At 48.7% G+C, this 19,176-nt stretch overlaps 1 protein-coding gene across 1 annotated transcript in view; it reads left to right on the top strand.

The window, feature by feature from the left end:
- Nucleotides 1-18,149, top strand: part of ZC3H7B (zinc finger CCCH-type containing 7B) — a 39,529-nt gene extending 21,380 nt beyond the window's left edge. The window contains exons 14-22 of the mRNA XM_010292520.1: nt 1,162-1,262; nt 1,956-2,137; nt 5,874-5,959; nt 11,438-11,571; nt 12,845-12,950; nt 14,333-14,441; nt 16,130-16,263; nt 17,025-17,188; nt 17,957-18,149. Coding sequence (XP_010290822.1) covers nt 1,162-1,262; nt 1,956-2,137; nt 5,874-5,959; nt 11,438-11,571; nt 12,845-12,950; nt 14,333-14,441; nt 16,130-16,263; nt 17,025-17,188; nt 17,957-18,149 — 1,209 coding nt within the window. The remainder of the gene's footprint in view (nt 1-1,161; nt 1,263-1,955; nt 2,138-5,873; nt 5,960-11,437; nt 11,572-12,844; nt 12,951-14,332; nt 14,442-16,129; nt 16,264-17,024; nt 17,189-17,956) is intronic.
- The last annotated feature ends 1,027 nt before the right edge of the window (nt 18,150-19,176 follow it).

Below are 19,176 nucleotides of genomic sequence, written 5' to 3'. Positions count from 1 at the left end.
CTGTGTTCAGTTTTGGGCCCCTCACTGCAAGAAGGATGTTGAAGTGCTGGAGCACATCCAAAGAAGAGCAACACGGCTGGTGAAGGGTCTAGAGCACAAGTCTTATGAGGTGTGTCTGAGGGAACTGGGATTGTTTAGCCTGGAGAAAAGGAGACCTAGGGGAGACCATGTTGCTCTCTACAACTACCTGAAAGGAAGTTGTAGTGAGGTGGATGTCAGTCTCTTCTCCCAAGTGACAAGTGGAAAGGGCCTCAAGTTACACCAGGGGAGGTTTAGATTGGATATTAGGAAAAACTTCTTCACCGAAAGGGTTGTTGAGCATTGGAACAGGCTGCCCAGGGAAATGGTTGAGTCAACATCCCTGGAGGTATTTAAAAGACACGTAGATGTGGTACTTAGGGACATGGTGGACTTGGCAGTTTTAGGTTAACGGTTGGACTTGATGATCTTAAAGGTCTTTTCCAACTTAAACGATTCTATGATTCTATATGTTCTGCCAGTGCCCTGCTCCCAGAAGGCCAGTGAGCAGTGGATGCAGCTGTGTAGGAAAAAGGAGGGGTAGCTTTCCTCCTTAGCCCTGCAGCTGAACCAGGAGCACACAACCTCATGGGATCATCTGTCTCCTCCTCTGTCTTGAGATGTTGCTTTGAATTGTGATTTAGCCCCAGCTGCTTTAGAAATCAGAACCCCATAATGCAACAGATTCCCATTTGATGTCTGTGCCGAGCCACTGAGTCAGTCAATTAAGGATCAGCTTGCACCATCTTGATGCACTGCAGCAGAGTTCCCCACACAGGCAGTGGTACATGTAAAGGGACATGTTCTTTGCTGTGAACTGCCTGTTCTTTTATTTCTCTCCATCATTTTCCCCTTTTTTGTTGCTTTGTTGGCTAACTGGGAAAAAATATTTGGCTCTGACCAAAATTTTTCCAACCACAATGGAAAATACTGTTGAGAATAAGCCAAAAAATGTTGTCCGGAAGCTTTTCCAAAAATTTGCTTGCTTTATTTTAAAGCCCTACCACAAAGTTTTCACATGACTTCTTCTAACTTTGAATATTAGCATAGGCTGGCTCTGGTTCTTCTTCCCCTTCCAAGTGAAGTGGCTCTGGTTCACTTCTCTCTGAGATTTTCCCAGCATTCTAATTCTTCTCTTCTCAGATTTGCTTTGACAGCAAACCCCGGATTATCAGCAAAGGGACTAAGGACACACCATCTGTCTGCTCCAACCTTTCTGCCAAACACAGTTTCCATGACAACAAGTGAGTAAACATTTTTTGTGCTGATGGAAGCAGTCTCTTACAGAAGTCCAGCCAGTTTAACTCTAGGGCCCTGGTTTCTTTCTTTCTTTCCTCCCCATGGCTTCCAATCATAGGGCAGCTCAAAGCATGATAAATAGCACTGTGTGCTTCGCCCTGCACATTTGTTCCTGGTGCTGAGGGATTTCAGGCATGAGCAAAGCCCTTGGAGTCAAACCAAGTTTTCCATTGACTTAATTTGCCTTTCAGTTTGGCCTTTATATAAAGGTCAAACCAAAGATCCTCTAGCTCAGGATCCTGCCTCTGACTGATTGGTAATGAATGTTTAGGAAAACAAGTGTAAGAAACATGTCAAGTACACAGTAATACAAGCACCTTCTGGTTCCTGGCAAGCTGAAACTTAGAGACTTGCTGAGCTAGAGGAGTTGGTATCTTTGCTGCATATTTTGAAATGCATCTGATCTCTGAACTTGAGCAGGGCATCACCTATGGGCTGAGGAGATTGAAAATACCTACCTAGGGTTGATACAGAGTGGGAGGGCAGGGGTTTGGTTTTCCCAGTGGGAGTTTGCTTCTCCCAGAATTGCTTTTCTGTGTCCTTTGCCTGCCCAGTCAAATGTCTGAAAGTCACATGTAGGGAGGACGGAGTGAAGATTTGGTCATCTGGTGCTTCATATTTCTCTGGCCTGGCTGCAGGTGTCTCGTCCACATTGTGCGTTCCACCTCCCTGAAATACTCCAAGATCCGCCAGTTCCAGGAGCACTTCCAGTTCGATGTGTGCCGACATGAGGTGCGTTATGGCTGCCTGCGTGAGGACAGCTGCCACTTCGCTCATAGTTTCATCGAGCTTAAGGTCTGGCTGCTGCAGCAATATTCAGGTGAGTCTAACTTAGTGCAGGACTGGTGACGTGTACACCCAAGTTTCCTCCAGCGTGTGTCTGGGGCCAGCTGAGAGGGGAAGAGTGTGATTTGGGAGTACTGAGAAGTTGTCACTCACTTGTGCATATACTTACTCTGTCTCCTCAGGGACACAGAAAAGAGGGCCAAGGTGTTCTGTGAGATGATTTGGCCGTTGTTCCTTTGCAGATGCTACTGTAATTTGCAGACCAGGAAGCCTTTCCCTTGGGACCAGCTGCATAAGTTGAAATGATTATTAGTTAGAGCTGAATCCCCAGAGGTGTTTTGGTGTTTAAATCCTGTGGAAGACCCTAAACAGCAACTGGGCCCCGAGTGAGTGTCGGGTGCAGTGAGCATGGTAGCGTGCGCAGGTGACAAAGCAGTTACATAAAGGAAGACTGCGCATCTCCAGTTTCTCTAAACAAATTCACCAACAGTGGGAAATGACACGATACTTGGTGTTTCCCAAAAAGGCTTTGATGACATACGTCTGAAGAGGCTATTTGCAGAAATTATATTCAGGTCACTCATATAATGACACTGCCACATCTGGCACTTTTGGTTCTCACTCTCTCTCTGACATGCTGGAGGGTTTCTCTTGCTGCTGTCCTGTTAACCGAGCAGATGCTGGTCCACTCACAATGCTACTTGCATCTTTTTTCACCAAAGGGTCTTGTTTAGTGCAAGACTGGGAGTACTTTAGAGAGGAAACTTGTCATGGATGTTTCTCACCATTCTTTGATGTAATTGGGGGCAACTTCTTTAATTTACTATTCCGGTGCCTGTCACTGTAGTTCAGTGCAGTCCTCAGCCCTGGTGTGGCTCACAAGGGACAGTGATGAACAAGTAGCACACTGTGGCAAATGCCATCTTTTATTCTTCCTGTTTGGCATCACTTACTTGTGGCCACAGGAAAATAAAAAATTACAACACCACAATTTCTAAGACAGCATGTTGTCTGTGAGCTGCAGGCCACTGTTGCTGCCCTACATGCTTATGATAACGCCTGTAGCACTCTGGGCACTCTAATATTCAAGCACCTTGCTTTTTTCCCCACCCCATGGCTGTTGGGTGGCTTATTTTGGTATGTGGGGTTTTTTTTTTAGAAAAAGTTTCTTTGCTACTTCTTTTCCTCCCTCCCTATTCCTTCCTCTTCAGCCTGTAGAAGGAGAAGGAATGGTTAGGCTGACTTTTGCTTCTTTCCTTCTTCCAAAGGGAAAGCTGGTAAGATGAAACAAGCCATGAGTTTAGCTGCAGAGGTGGTCAGCAAGACTTGTGCTTATTCTCATATTTTCCAACAATGGAAGAGCCATCATCTTTTGTGGTTTTGTTGGGTTTTTTTTTTATGCAGGGCTGTATATATGAGCCTGCTTTCCTTGTGAGTTTGCCTTCCTGGAATGTTAGTTTATTACCTCTCTTAAGTGTAGCCCTCATTAAAGAAACAGACATGAAACGTAGTTGTCATCATTCTCTGGGAATGCTTTAGCTTTGGAGCAGAGAGTTTGATTTGGGCTCAGCAAGAATAGGAACGGGGCATCATTCACAGCAGCTTGCATTTGAAACCAGCGGGCTGTTGCGTTTCAAAGCCATTTGAGCTTTTACAGAGCTTGTGGCTTTGTTCATGGGGATAAAGGCTTGTATTAGCGGACTAAAAGCTCCCAAGATCTGAAAATGTGGACAGGCAGGACTGTTTTCTTGTCCACTGTGGCTTTTCACAGACATATCTTACTATCTTCTTCCATCAGTGGAAACCACAGAGTCTTTGTCCTCCCTAATGATGTTGCAAAAGACGCTGAAAAGTTATAAGTAATCAACACATGTGCCTTTTGGTTTCCAGATCATCCCCTTGGGACAGTTCATGCTTTGGAGAGCTGGTGTATTGGAAAACATCCTTTCATATTTGGGAGGGATTTTCTTACCAACCACCACACTTCTAGACTATATTGTTGAGTTAGTTCAGATTTCTGGGACTGGAAGAAGGCAGTCACTTGCTAAGAACTTCATTTGAAATTCTGTCTTCTGACAACAGCTGTATATGCTTCTTCTGTTGGTTCTGCACCTCCAGGATCACAGTGCAGGTGTGCAGAATGGAGATGGTGGAGGTTGCTTTGGCCCTTTCTCTGCCAGGTTCAGTATGGCGCATTAACTATTTGCTGTGGTTTTCCCAGCTTTGTAGTTTTTGTCCCCAAAGTACGGATCAGTGTTGTGTCCAGCCCTGGAATACTTGGGCACAGAAGAGGGAGTTGTAGTTTTTCTAACTCTGCACAGTTTCTTCTGGGTTTAATGGTTAAGAAGGAGAAAATCCACAAACAGGTCTGATTTGGGAGTAGTACCAGCTATGCAGCAGCTGCCATTTTGGAGGCCTGAGCAAATGTTCTTGAAGAATGGTAAAGTTTCCTTGAATGCTTTTCATTCTGTCCAAGCCCTGTACAAACAGCAGGATTCTTGCCTGGCAGAGACCAGGACAGCTGAAATCAGAGATGGGGGAACTGAGGTCAGGAGTGCTGTGACTTACCCAAGTTACACACAACCTAAGCTGAGATGAAAACTGGTGTTTTCTGGCCCTTAAGTTCTGGAACATGCTGGCTCCCAGATCAAAGATCATGTCCATGTGGCATGCCTGGGGAGCACCTCACTTCAATAATAAAAGCTGTAGGCAAAAGCAAAACAAGCATTTGGCATCCTCTCTGTGCTAGGGGTGCTGCATCAAGGCCATCCTTAGCACCCTATTTGTTGCAGTTAGCTGGCCATTGTAAGATACTTACTTCAGTTTCTTTTGGCAGCTATCTCGGGTCTTTATAGCACTTAAATAACATGCCTTTTTTTAACAGAGTCCTCACATTGACCAGACAGTTCCTACTCTTACATATTTTTCTCTCATGGTTTAGTGCTCTGAGAATCGTAGCGCACATCTAGCTGGTTGGTGCTGGCAGGGGCTGTTCCCTCACCACTTGAGTTGGTCGGGAGATAATTCCTTAGATAAGGTCTGACCAACCCTTTTTCTTGTTGTCTGATGTTGCATTTTTGATTCCTGAAACCTTGCAGAACTTTCCTTGCAGACTACATACTAGCAGCTGTTCCTTGGTTGGTTTTGAACTGTTGGTCTTTCCTTGCTACCTTGATTGCATTTGGTGTTTGTCTGTGTTGAATTTCAACTTTCCTCTTCACCTATCGATTGATGGGTACCCCCCACAACTTGAAGTGTGTAACAGACTAATTAATCCCAGCAGGGATTAGACTTCTGGGGTCTTGGAAATGCTAGATGTCTCATCTGTGATCTTTCAAGCTAGCGGCAAAAACTCCAGTACACAGTAGATCAACAGTAACAGATCTTCAGAACATGTTGAGGGAGAGCCTTGGTCAAGGTCTTGATCCCTAGTCAAGAATCAGCTTGGCAGCAACATCTGGGTCTGTTGCACACAGCCTGAGCAGAACACCAGGTCTGAATGAGCCCAGGAGACCAAACTCTTCCCCATTCATCTGGCTGGAGTGGGAGTGCTGGAGTGAGGAACCTTCCCTAGCCTGTGCTTGAACACATTCTGTGGTGGTGTCGGGTCCACTCACAACCCGTGTCCTGGCATTACCAGTGGGACTGTTGGGAGCTGTCAGCCTCAGAGGGGTTCCTAAGCCCCAATACAGGAAGTCTTGCAATCCCTCCCTCCCTCTCTTCTGTTAGCCGAAGCAGGGTAGCTCAGTCCTGTCTCCTTTTGTTTCCAGGAATGACCCACGAAGATATCGTGCAGGAATCTAAGAAGTACTGGCAGCAGATGGAGGCACATGCCAGCAAACCAGCCAACAGCATGGTAAGTAAGGTGCAACTAGGACTTACAGCCTGATTTTGCTCCCAACTGTTCCAGCACTTTTTCTCTCTTTTTCCTCTCACTTCTGTGCCTGACCAGTCCCAGGCAGACCAGGCTGGCCATTGAGGAGAACAGGAAGCTGAGAGCGTTCCTGATTCCAGTGCTAGTGATGAGCCTTGTGCCTTGTTTTGCAGTGTTGTATCTGCTCTGTTCAGTGGTGGGGTGAAGCCTCCAGAGCACGGAGAGCAATGTGCAGGGAATGGCGCTGCGTGCGACACCTTGTTAGTGAAACTGGGGACAGTGGCCACAAAGGGTGGGGATCAAAGGGGTCCTGCTGCCCTTTAGTGGCCAAGGGGTGATACGGCAGCATGAAGGACTCAAGAAATTACTCATGACCCACAGGACTGCTCAAAATGCAGGATTGGGTGGAATTTGCAGCTCAGGTGCTTGTTGAGGCCGGGCGGAGATCTTTGTGGTGCTTTGCCAGGAGGAGGCTGTGAGCTTTGCCTCTCTTTGTGCCACCAGTCTCTCAGTGAGGGAGAAGGTGCCTCTGACTGCACCCTCCAGCACTGCCAAGAGGTATCTTATAAGCAAAGGACACCTCTTTTTGCTTTCTTCCAACCTGTTGGCTATGGGTGGCGCTGCCATATCCTTTTTTCCCCAAGCGGATGTTCTGTAGCGTAGAACCAGAGCCCACCCAGTGAGGATGATTCCCAGCCCAGTCCTGAGGTTGACCTAAAGCAGTTTTGCCATTAGAACAGGGACGATTTTGTTCTTTAATTACTTTCAGAAGATATGTCTGATGAGATGAGAAACTTCATGCCTCCTAGCAAGCTCTCGGGTGTAGGAACAATTCTCTTTCCTGAAAAATGGTGGGGAGTGTTGTGAATCCTTTTTGTTCCCACTTGACATCTTGCTTTCCCCCTGTGGAGCCCTGAGCTTGCCACACCTTGGCCTGTGCCTTACTATCAGAGGAAGGATGCTTCACCTTTCTCTGGGACCTCTCACCCAAAAGCCCTCTGCAGAGACAGCACTGAGTGCAGCCTGTGAGCACACTGCAGAGGAGGTGCTTTATAGAAAAGGGATCTGAGTCACCCATGTGGTGTGTAGCAGCTTTTTTTTTTGGCTAGGTTATGGGCCAGCAGAAGTGTTCTGAAGGTTGTAGGGCACTGATGCAGGTATGGGTTAGCCCAACAGGAAAAATGCAGGTGACTGCACTGGTGCTTGCGATGGGCTCTGTGTCCACCTACGTACTGATTATGTTGCATGAGATGGAATCATCTTTGAGGAGATGCTCAGCAACATACCTGTGTGGCCCATTCTGCTGTTGCGGTCTGAAATGGTTGGGGGAGAGGAATGGGAAGCAGCAGTCCAGAGTGACCAAGGTCTCTAGTTCCCAAAGCTGTCTGACTTGCTTAAGGAAGATGTTCTGGCCTCTCAGGAAGCTGAGAGGACAAGTTTCTATAGCTGGTATTATATGAGAAGTGAGTCTGGATGATCTGAGTGGCCCCTGCAGACAGAGCTGACTATGATCTCTTTCTGCCTGGTGTGGGGACAGAGGCAGCTGCCTGCATCTCCACAGTGGAGGAAACTATGTGTGAATTTGCAGCAGTTTGTGACAGTAGTTGTATTTATATCAGCAATCCCTGCCCCATGCAGAGTGAAGTCTGGTGACTGCTTCTGTCCTACCTGCTGTGGATCTGCCTGCATTTTCCAGAAAGCTCTGTCTTGTCATTTTGTGTTCATAATCTGGGAATAAAAAAAGATAGATGGACAGCTGTTTTCCTGTAAACCTTCGAGCTTCAAACTCACCTTTGTCTGGAGGTGCTGCTGTTGGAAGAAGAAGTTGTTCAGCAGGCATGGTCAGAGTATGTCCTCTGAAACACGTGGGATCTGGATGCTCAGCAAGGGTTTCACTTCTGACTTTTGGGGCTCACAGGGGACAGAGGATCAGGAAGAGAAATGCCAGCACCTGCTACATCAGCTGTTGGGGGATGGGCAGAGAGCTACAGTTTCTGGGCCCTATGGACAGTGTTAGGGCTGATGACCAGTGTCAGAGCCTGCACACCACAAATGCCTGTCAGAGCTGGCCTGCACCCTCCACCCTTCTAGTGCATTGGTTTGCGTGGAAGTGAAGCAGCAGCCTTGTTGGTACAGTCAGAAAGAGCCTACCAGCGGCACCATCAGTTGTCTATAGGGTTTGGCAGCCTGGCACTATGCAGGGAGACAGAATCAAGTCAGTCAGACGCATGCGTTTGCAATAGCAAACCGTGGCTTTGGCATCAGCACATACTCAGCCAGAGAGCCGTGCTCCGGGATGAGACACTGGCTTGCTGCTGAAGACCCCGGGGGCAGGACTAACGTATCTGTTGAGAGATGTTTACTTTTGCCATTATTTTCTCCCATCCAAGCAGGCTAACGTGACTCAGAGTTTTCTCAACGTCCTTCCAGCTTTCGAAGTTGGCTGCCTGGCAAAGACAACTTCCCAAGAGTGCTGTAAAAGCAGACCTCTCCTTCCCACCATCCCCTGTGATCCACGCTTACCCCAGTGCCCTCTGGTCAGCGGAAGCAAAGTCGCTGCCAGGGATTTTGCTGCAGTTTTGTCACAACTGCCAGCTGGACCCAGTTAGCTATCCAGCTGTGGAGAAAAGCAGCAGGCAGCATACAGGGACCCAGCAGCTGTAACGATGCAGGTCAGGAGACATAGCAAGAAGTGGAAGATGAAAATACACTGCTTGCTAAACACCTGCCAGAGATCTCACACTTGGCCCCACAAATTTGGCCCCATAGAGGCTGCTGTAAGAATAAAACCAGCTGCTGCAGATTGAAGAGGCAGTCAGCAGGAAAGACTGCTGTAGGTAGCTGGGTGTCCTCCCATCGCGTCCCTAGGAACTGAGGGGTTTTAGCCCTCGTTTTTTCTGGTTTTTGAGGGCTGTTCTGTTTTTACTCCACTAGCCAGCTGCAGAACCCCCATAAAAACTGGCCTCAGAATTAGCAATTTAAGCATGGAGAAGAAAGGAAAGTCTCTAATAAGGGGTATTTGCACCTAAGTACAGCTCACTCGGTTAGATGGCTGAGTAACCTGGGCTCCTCATAGGAAGGAGAAGCCTGAGCCATGTGGCTTGTCCAGAGAACATTTCAGTATCGCTGAGAGGGATTCCTGAATTTGGGAGACATGAGTGGCTGTGCTCGGGCTGTTGCTTTCTGCAAAGCCTGAAGTGAAGAGTTGTCGTGCCAAAGACTTTTATTTATTTGGTTGCCATGGTGCATAGCTAACACTATATTGTCTGGCTTCATAGCAAGGGGTGGTGCCACAGCCTGAGGCACTTCTGCCTGGCTTCATCTGCTAGAGCCTCATGTGATACTAATTTCCACACTGTTGGTTATCAGCAGCCTGCCAGGTATGTGTCTTGCCTTTACAAATACAGTCATGTAGCAGCAGCAACAGCAGCTTTGATTTTTCGCTTGGTTCGTAATTCCCTGGGAGCATACGTGCCCACTGGATTGACCAGCAGTTTGCATGACTCTGATGAAGAAATGCAAACTTTTGGTTAAGAATTTGTGGAAAAAGCAGCCCAGATCACTAGCATTACCTGAGAAACGTTTTCTTTATCCGATCTATTATGCCTTCTGGAGCCACTCAATTTTTCGTTTTGCTGGATCGATGTATTTGAGCCAGTCTTCCCGATTGTCCTGAGATCTGTCACCTGGAGGATTATATGGCAGATAGCATTGGGCTACTAAAAGAGAATACACCAGCAGTGCCATTTTGTTACTTTAGGCTATATGTTTGGTGGGTCAGTGACGAGCTGTAGTGTAATTTTCTTCGCAGACAGGTGGAGATTAAAACTACGGTTCAAAGGCCACATGTCTGAGAGGGAGGCACCTTAATGACTGCTGTGATATCCCAGGTCTCAACCCTGCTCATCCTGCAGCTGGCCCCTTTGATGCGTAGTTGGTGGTCACCAGCACTGGTGAAAGCTGACAGATGAACAAGTTGCATGCCGGATGCCACCAGAAAGACTGACCTGCAGGCGAGTAGGCCAGACTCACCGCTGCTTTTCAAGGGAGATGATGGTTCTCTGGAAGGGTCCTTTTGCTAGGACATCCAGAGCAGTGATGGCCTCTTGTAGTCAGCGCAGGCAAAGGTCAGCTCTCCAATCAGGTTTTCAACAGCGATGGAGGACCCTTTGTACGTTGGCTTTGCTTCTCTGAAAGACTGGGTCTGGAGGATGCAGTGGTAGTCAATAACTTATGTGGCATTTCCCAGGAAATGCTTTGATTCTGCACTGCCTGTGCTTGCTGTTTTCCCTTTGCCTGGGGATGTGCATAGGATCCACACTACTGCTAATCAGTTGCTGGCAGAAGCCTGCTCCTCAGGGACTTCGTTTGCCTGTTTGCTCGTTATTAGATGCTCAGGGTTAGAAGTCAAGGTATGGCAGCTGGGATGGGCTGCTTATGTGGTTAGCAGTTAGAGAGCTGTTTTACTGGTACACAACCCTTGTGCTTCACGGTTGGATCGATGACCACGGTGTTCTTTTAGGTTCTTGCTTGTACCCTCACATACTGCTGTGCCCAGGGCCACTGCTGTCCAGTCAGGTTTGCTCTTTGGTGTGGAAATGAACTGGAGACACTAGCCTCATGTCTTCCAGTGGTGGTACAAAATGTAAAGGGCTTTCCAGAGATTTGCTCAGAAAACATGAGGCGGCAGTGATATGGGACTGGCTCCTTCTTTTTTTTCCCCCTCCACAATCTGTTAGTCATAATCCCAAAAGAGCCTTCTCATGGAGGCAGGTAGAAGGCCAATGAAGTCAAGTGACTGAGAGGGTATGAAATATGTCTTCTGACAGTTATACCTCTGTCCAGAGATCATGATTAACTGCCTGTGAGGCCTGGTGCAAAGGAACTGTGGAGAATGGAAACCTGCCCAGAAATGGCTTGGAAGGGTATTAACAAGAGGACCGAACTCTGACTTCAGTGTGTCAAATGCTAGATGTGACATGAGCTCTTGGTCCAAAAGCAGGAGTGGTGGGTCCTGTGCCTGCCTTCCTCCCGAGGGGGCTTTCTCGGCTGTGCAACTGAGCTCTCTCCATGCATAGCGAGGGGGACGTGGATTGCCCTCCCTGCAGGGAAGTGGGGATTAAGCTCTGGAGCAAGTCTCACAGGGCTTGTCTGTACACAGAGATATGCTGCAGGGATTTCACAGCCAGGCCTGGTCAGTGCTTGAAGCTGCCAGGCTGGCTGTGCTTTTGGCCAGATGTCAAAGCCTAGGAAATCATGCTGAAGCAAGCGGTCGTTTTGCTCCTGTCTGGTATCTCGATGGGCCACCAGCTAACACTGGCATGGGAGAGCTGGGCTGTCTCTGATTTAATCTGGCTTGTTGCTGGCACGCAGGCATGCAGGGAGCTGCCAGCGTCTCCGCGGCAGTTTGTGAGGTGCATTTTGTCTCTGTTTTCCTGAGGTTGTGGTTCTCTTCCCCAGGCTTCTCCCCGTGCTCCCACGTCAAGCACCTTTGACCTCCAGATGAAATTTGTATGTGGCCAGTGCTGGAGGAACGGGCAGCTGGTGGAGCCAGATAAAGACCTCAAGTACTGTAGTGCCAAAGCCCGCCACTGGTGAGCAATGCAACCTTTTCTTTCCCCCACTCCTCCTCGAGGGCAGGAATTTCTCTTTGTACCTTCTTCAGGGTTTTATTTGGCCTCTTTGGAAGAGACTGTGAGGTTTCCTAGCAGCCTCTTGCTGCTCAGGGTGTTTGTCATTATAGCAAGCTTTACATATAGTTGTTTTCCAGTTTCCAGCTCTCTTCTTCATTGTTCGTATTTACTGCCAGCATTGTGCATGGTGCATGACAGCCAGACTGTTACTCCTGGTGTGTGCATCCAGCTTCTGCAATTCCCTTTTTTCCTTTTGCTTTCATTTCTCCTTAGCGAGGTCGCTAAGATAGTTCTCCTCTGCACTTATTTATGCTCCTTGCTGTTTGAAGATACCTGTTATGTGACTATTAACCATGATTCAAGTTATTCTGCTTCCTCTTAAATTAGTTTCCTTGGCCCTTTAATGGCTTTAGTTGCTCTTCTCTGACGCATATCTTGTCTTTTTACACCTCCTGGCTCCTTGGGGCCCGTGAGGATGTTTGATGATAAGGGAAGAGTATCAACTGGGAAGACACTATTGGGTCATGCAAACTGTGGCCCCTCTCACACAGGCAGCCAGACAGGATAGGATGGAAGGGTTTGTAGGACTTCATTTCCCATAACACAAGCCATAAAGGCACAGTCCAGCATCCTATTGCAAATGTAAGGCCTTTGATGAAAAAGAGACGGAAGCAGCAGTTGCTGGAGGAAGTGAACAGGTGAGGACCACTTCCTGGAACAGGAAGGATAACACCTCTTTGTGCAGCTGCCGTATAGACCAGGGTAACTCCTTGTGATCGCTTGCTGGCACTGCAAAAGAATTAATACTTCCTGGCACCTGTTCATGAGGCAGTGCTTGTAATGACTTGCATTTCTACTGCTCCTTTCAAACAGAAAATATTCCCAAACGTTTTTTCATGGATCTGATTGCACAAGAATTTCTGTGTCTAAGGGTGGAATACAGCTGTTTAGTAATCCATGGTGATGCCATGTGACGCTTAGGGGAGTCTTTTGTGGCATTATGAGAAGAAATACCCCAGGAAATATGTGATAAATACAGGGAGAAATGCTCCTAAAATACCCTGCTTGTGTCTTCTCTGTCATAGACATGTGTGTCTAGGAGCAGTCAGACAGTGGCAGGGACAAGCTGAACTGGGGGATCTGGTCATCTTTCAATATTTAAGGGTCTCTGAGGAAAACAAAACCTTGTTCTGCTTTTCCTTTTGCCTCTCTTGATTTATTCTCTCTTCTTCAGTTGGACGAAGGAACGTCGCGTCCTGCTGGTGATGTCCAAAGCAAAGAAGAAGTGGGTGTCTGTCCGACCACTGCCTTCCATCCGCAACTTCCCACAGCAATATGATGTAAGCCCCATGCCCAGCATGGCCAGGTGCCCCTTCCCTCCCAGGATGGTGTAGTGCTTTGAGGGCTGGTCCCTTGTAGACCCAACAGGGAAGCAGGCACATGTTGGCTGAGGTGGGAGGTAAGGATAGACTGAGGGCAGCAAGATTTCAAATGCATCCAGCAAAAACGTGGAGCAGAAGAAGGAGCAGCACCCGTTTAAACCACTCTACGCACGTATGCGCGTTTCTGACGTTGCTGTTAATGCAGTCACCATCTCAAGAAGCAGCTGGCACAGGGTTTGGAAATGAGATATAAGTCTTCCCTTAGGTCAGGGTTTCTCAATGTGGGTGAGAGGCAAGACAGAGCGCTTGGGAGAAGCCCGTCCCTGCCTTTGCTGTAGCTGTGGTGCTGTAGATTGTGAAACTTGCTCACAATGTGTTTTGAAAGCAAAACTAAGAACTCAGCTAAAAAGGCACGTGCTGTGAGGAAAACAGCCCCAAATATGGTGATTGATAATTTCTGTCTCCCTCTCCTTTCCTTTCTCCCTGAAAGGAGAAAGATCCTCTCCCTCCTACCCTATGGGATCTGCTGCCCCTTAGTCCATGGGCAGGACAAAGCCCTGTGTAAGGCCTTGAGCGCTTTCCAGTTGCAGGCCAGTTGCTACAAGCTGGGGAGGGGAGCAACAGTTATTTACAGCTGCTGCAGTAGGAAATGAGGCCAGCAGGTGAGTCGCAGATCGTGCGGCAAGGGCAAGTCGCTGTACGAGTGTGTGCTTTGCCTGAGCTCCTACCCAGCCCCCACCAGAGAGGAACAGCGTTGTCTCTTCCCCCCGGTTTGTGTGGACCAGCTGGTCTCCACACTGCTGTCCTCCTCTGGTGGCAGGACTTGGGGAGGAGGGATGATCAGTAAGTATGATGCTTGGAAAGGTTCTTGTTTTCTGTGGCAATGATGCTGTTGGTAGCTGTGAGCACTAGTGCAGTCTAAGCAACCCGTAAAGTCACTCTTCACCTGCTTGGAGATGGCTGGAGAATGAGTCACCTTTGGGGACCAGTAACCAACCAACAACCAGTAGGAGACACTGTTGGGTCAATCCAGGTTGCTCCCTGCTGTCTCCCCTTAGGGCCAGTGCTAAGCATACCTGCACCCGGTCGCCTGTGGAAACGGCAACAAGAGAGAGGCCAGGTGCTGAACTGAGCTGCCTGCATGTTTATAGGGAAGTCTTTACCTTTCATGTCATCTGGATCTTGAGGAAAAGAAGCATGAGTTAATGACATGTGAAATGTCCTGTTTGCAACTTCTCCTTTGTGCAATTTAATGTCCTGGCTGGTTTTTTGAACCTACTTTCCCCTCTAGCAAGGAATGTTTGTGCAGCTGCTAAATTTTGCTCTCTGTCTTTTAACAGTTGTGTATCCATGCACAAAATGGCAGGAAATGCCAGTATGTGGGCAACTGCTCCTTTGCCCACAGCCCTGAGGAGAGAGACATGTGGACCTTCATGAAGGAAAATAAAAGTGAGTGAGGGAAACATGGGCCAGAGAGTTTGGGGAGAGGGAAGAGGACATTTGGGCAGTGGATGCAGGGTCTGTTAAGGCATACTCTTGACAACAGAGGCGGAACTGGACAAAGATGGTACCATGAGCTTAGATGGGATTATGGGGCAGATCCCTCTACAGTAATTTAGAGCTGCATATTGGTCCCATGTCTTGCATTGCTCCATTGTCACCCTCCCTTTCTGCAGCTCTTTGAATCCACCCTCTGCTGTCCTTCCAGTTGCCTGTACTGTCCTAGGCCCGGCTCCATATGGAGCTCTGCCAAAGTACCAGTCCTGACCTGTAGCTACTTCTATATCTTTCTTGTCTGTCATGTATCTGCCTTGGCTTTCTTGCCCATTTCTGCTCATACCCCTTGCTTCTGGGCTGCGGCACTCCCTGCTCATGGCATTGTATTCAAAGGAGTGGATTTGAGATCCTGAATGAGAAAATTGTTGGGTGGTGCCTTTGTGGAGGAGCTTGTCTGGAATTAATTACGCAAGCTCCCAACTTACTTTTGGGGGGATTAGCTCGGGGGGTTGCCCACGTCCTGGACGGCCAGCTCTCTGGCAGCAATCCTTGTTTATTCAGACCAACAGCAAGCTGGGAAAAGACTCTTTTCCCAAGGCCCAGTTGTCCAGGTGCTCACCTAGCTGTGTTGGGAGATGCTGGAAAGCTTGAAGGGTTTCAGGCCTGTCCTGAGCTTGTTTGGTCTTCATGCTTGGAGAGCCTTTCTCTCAGCTGGGCCAAATGCTGTTAGTTGTTACAGTTCAAGTAATTTTGTTGCTGAGGCCTTTAAAGCACATCAGACCAGTCTGGGTGTGTTTGCTTAAGCATGAAGGTGATTCTTCAAACGAGAGCGTTGTTTCAGTTTGGGGGAATTTGCATTCATTATCCCAAATTGCCTTGAGTTCCTCAATTACCCATTTTGTGAGGAGTTAATCACTAACACATCATACTTACAGCATCATATTGGTGTCTGCAAACATTTATGTTTCCATAGCCTCTCTCAGGAGCTGATCTGGGAAAGGCAGATGTGCAGTCAAAGCTTACAGCCAAAATTTTCCTTCCCATTAGTATCCTGAGTGGGTTTTAAAGCAAAAGCAGCAAGAGATATCAACTGCACTCCTCTGGGCAGGATTTGAACTTGGGGCAAGCTATCATTAGGTCTTCCTCCCCTCCCCACTGCTTCCTGTGGCTTAAGGGCTCTCCGCCCTCTTGAGTGCTGAGGATGAAGCTTTGGCTTAGAGGGAAGGGATGGATCTGAATCCAGCCCCTGCCTTAGCTCCCTGGCTGGAGTGAGATGTCTTCTGGGGTCAAGCAGAATCAGGCCTAATGGAGAATCACCTTGTGGGGTGAAGTCCATGGAGATCTTGGGGCACTTTCCCTCCTTCCTGAATACTTTGTATAGCTGCTGTCACGGTTGCCCCTTGACTCATAGAAGACACCTTGCCACGCCAGGCAGTGTGGTGTGAATTTGTTTCCTCTTCCCAGGGCTCTCACCTGGGGAGGTGACATCTGGCCTCCCGAGCATAGGCCTTCAATCTGCCAGCAGGTGCTGCTGCACAGGAGAGGGGAGGGAAGGGCTGCCCCAGCATTCATCCTTTTCTCGTAGTTTGTGCACAGTGCAGGAGGTTGTCTGGGTGACTTCATGGGTCGCCTTTCTGCAGTACTAGATATGCAGCAGACCTATGACATGTGGCTAAAGAAACACAATCCTGGGAAGCCTGGAGAGGGGACACCGCTCACCTCGCGAGAAGGAGAGAAACAGATCCAGATGCCCACTGACTACGCTGACATCATGGTAATCAGCTGATCTTTTGTCCTTCATCTCTCCTCCTCCTCAGCACTGATAGCCTGCCCTCTCCTGTGCTCCAGGTGTGAGCTAGCAGGGATTGCATTGCTCTTGTGGGAAAGAGCCCATGCTAATGTAGGTTAAATGGACAGCTTGGAGCAGCACAGCAAGGGCAGCACAGATAAGGTGGGAAGAGATTGACCTGGGGTCAGCAAGCTCTGCAATGGCTTTTCCGTTAATCCTCAAGTCAATAGGAGTCTAAGTAGGCTCCCTTCTGTGTGGGTTCAGCCTCTCCCCAGGGTTCATGTGTGCTCCTGGGAAGGCTGGCAAAGCCAGAGGATCTGGAGCATAGAGGCCTGGGAAGACTAGAGGCAGATGTGTCTCCGTAGTCCGGGGTGGTAGCTGGTGTAAGGGTTTGTACTCCTGAAGAATCTTGCATTGCCTGTGTGCCTGGGGGCCTTGCAGTCAGAACCCACATGGGCCATCAGCAGGAGCAGGGGGACTATGTCAGTGAACTGAGCTGTCTTGTTCTCTGAGCTCATTTGAGCTATAGGAACACCTCAGCAAAGTATCTCCTCTGCTCCCCCTTAGTGGCAGCACGATGCCTTGAAGACAACATGGCAGGGAAGTGTGGGAGGTCATAGACTGAGCAGAGCAGCTTCCAGGATGCTCTGGAAGGAGAGGGGGAGAGGCAGTGCCAGCATGGGGAAGGCCGATGGGTGTGACTGTTAATGAACTGACTGGCCCTTTGCCCTGTCTGCGCCGGTTAGATGGGCTACCACTGCTGGCTCTGTGGGAAGAACAGCAACAGCAAGAAGCAATGGCAGCAGCACATCCAGTCAGAGAAGCACAAGGAGAAGGTCTTCACCTCAGATAGTGACTCCAGCTGCTGGAGCTACCGCTTCCCCATGGGCGAGTTCCAGCTCTGCGAAAGGTACCATTGTCTCATCTCCCTCCTCTGCTGCTGCTGCAGGGATGGGGCAACAGGCAGAGGACCTCTGTCATCCCTCCTCCTTCACCACCTCCTCCTCTTCTCATGGAGTCCCCAGGGACTTCCGCTTGGAGGAGCAGTGGGATGAGCTGACAGGTTTGGTGATAGCGGGGCTGCTGTTGGACCCCAGAGGTGCTCAGCCACACTGTTGAGTGGTAAAAACATTCCCGAGCACATCTCTTTAGAAAATGAGAGCGAGCTTCATGTCTGCAGCTCTGCCCTCCATAGCCATGATGCTCTCAGACTGATTAACAGTCTGCTTGGCCCGATGCTTGGGGGAATCCCAGGTGCTTTATGAAATGGTTTGAATGTCTCACACCCTCTGAACTGGTGCCTTGAGGTGTCTTCAGAAGGCTTGTGATGGTTAGAAATGCCATTTTGGTTAGAAGGCTGTGTCTCTTGTGGCTGTTACCTGGCATTTCCTCTCGTGTGGTGGTTTCTCCTCATCCCTGCTGGTCCAGTTCCAGCTCATGTTGTTTTGTTCTGTTGACTAAATCCCCTCATAGACATTGCTCTGTTTGCTGCTCTGTTTCTGTGCCCAACCTCCCTGTTGTCTTCCCCAGCTGCACGTGGGTTTGTAGGAGAATTGCCTCGCCTTTAGAAAGGACAGTTTGCAGCCTGTTTTGGTGGGCCCCAGTCAAGTATCGCAGATGGGGAGGTGAAAACCCTGTCCTGGGGATGCTGTCCTCATCGTGCTCCTTGTGCCGGCAGGTTCCAGAAGAGCAAGGTTTGCCCCGAAGGAGAGGAGTGTCGCTATGCCCACGGCCAAGATGAGCTGACGGAGTGGCTAGACCGGAGGGAGGTGCTGAAACAGAAACTGGCCAAAGCCCGCAAGGACATGCTGCTCTGCCCCAGGGATGACGACTTTGGGAAATACAACTTCCTATTGCGGGATGGTGTATAGTAAGGGTTGGGGGGAAGCCTGTCGGCTGGAGAAACACAGGGCGGGTTTTCCAGGAGTGGCAGTAGCAGGGAGAGCGAGATCTGTGTCTCGCAAACAGAACTTTTTCTTTTATTTCATTTTAAGATTATGAGACAATGATTTATTAGTGGTGAATGAAATCGTGAATTTGATTCTCCTTGGCCAGCGAACGCCATGCTCACTGAGTTTGTGATTCATCTTCTCTCCTTCTTCTTTCCCCCAAATTCTCCTTCCTCTCCACCTTTTTGTTTTCTCTGTCCTTCACTCAAAGGAATGAGTTCAGTCTGTACTGGGCTGTGAATCAGAGAATTTCTCTTTGTGTCATTCCCCTGCCCTTCAGTTCAGAGTGTGGCTGCAGGGGTCTGGAGGACCAACCTGAGAGAAAGGACCAGACATCTGGTGAAAAGTTGAAATTCATGTGCTCCTTTTCTCAGTGCTGCAGAGCAAGCCCCACTTACGCTGCTGCAGCTGGCCTGCTCCCCTGGGAATTCAGTACCAGAAGAACTAGGAATTGAGGTGCAAAGAAGGAAAACCACTAGATCTGGTTTAAAACATCTAGGCTTAAGCTCCTGCTGTCTGTTTTGCCCTGAGGCATTGACTGGTGCAGAGGAGGGTAACAACCATTGGTACGAAGAGTGTAGCTAAAAGCAGCAAAGTAATACAACTGCATGCAGCAGCAGGAACTGGATTGTAGGTGAGTTCAGACTGTTTCAGCTGACTGGAGCCAGAAAGCAAATTGCTGACTCCTCATTAGATGTCTTTCTCAGTGTGTGACAGGTATTCAGGGTGGGCAGTTCTGGTTTGGTTTTTTGGCTGGTGTGACTGGTAAGTCACAGCAAGTAAGACTGAAGCCATCTAGAAGGTGTCGTGGAGAGTGTGACACACCCTGTGTCACCACGGAGCAGTATCAGTCAGGAAGAAGGTTGTAACCAAAAGGAGCCTGTCTTTCTGTGTCACCTTGTGTCCTGAAGAGAGGGAGGGAGGTAGTGGGGTTCCTTTCTTGCTCTCT

This window comes from Phaethon lepturus, unplaced genomic scaffold, assembly GCF_000687285.1.
Source record: "Phaethon lepturus isolate BGI_N335 unplaced genomic scaffold, ASM68728v1 scaffold28, whole genome shotgun sequence".
Taxonomy (NCBI): Eukaryota; Metazoa; Chordata; class Aves; order Phaethontiformes; family Phaethontidae; genus Phaethon; species Phaethon lepturus.
The sequence above is the reverse complement of the archived record's forward strand: the minus strand, read 5'-3'. Positions and strand labels throughout refer to the sequence as shown.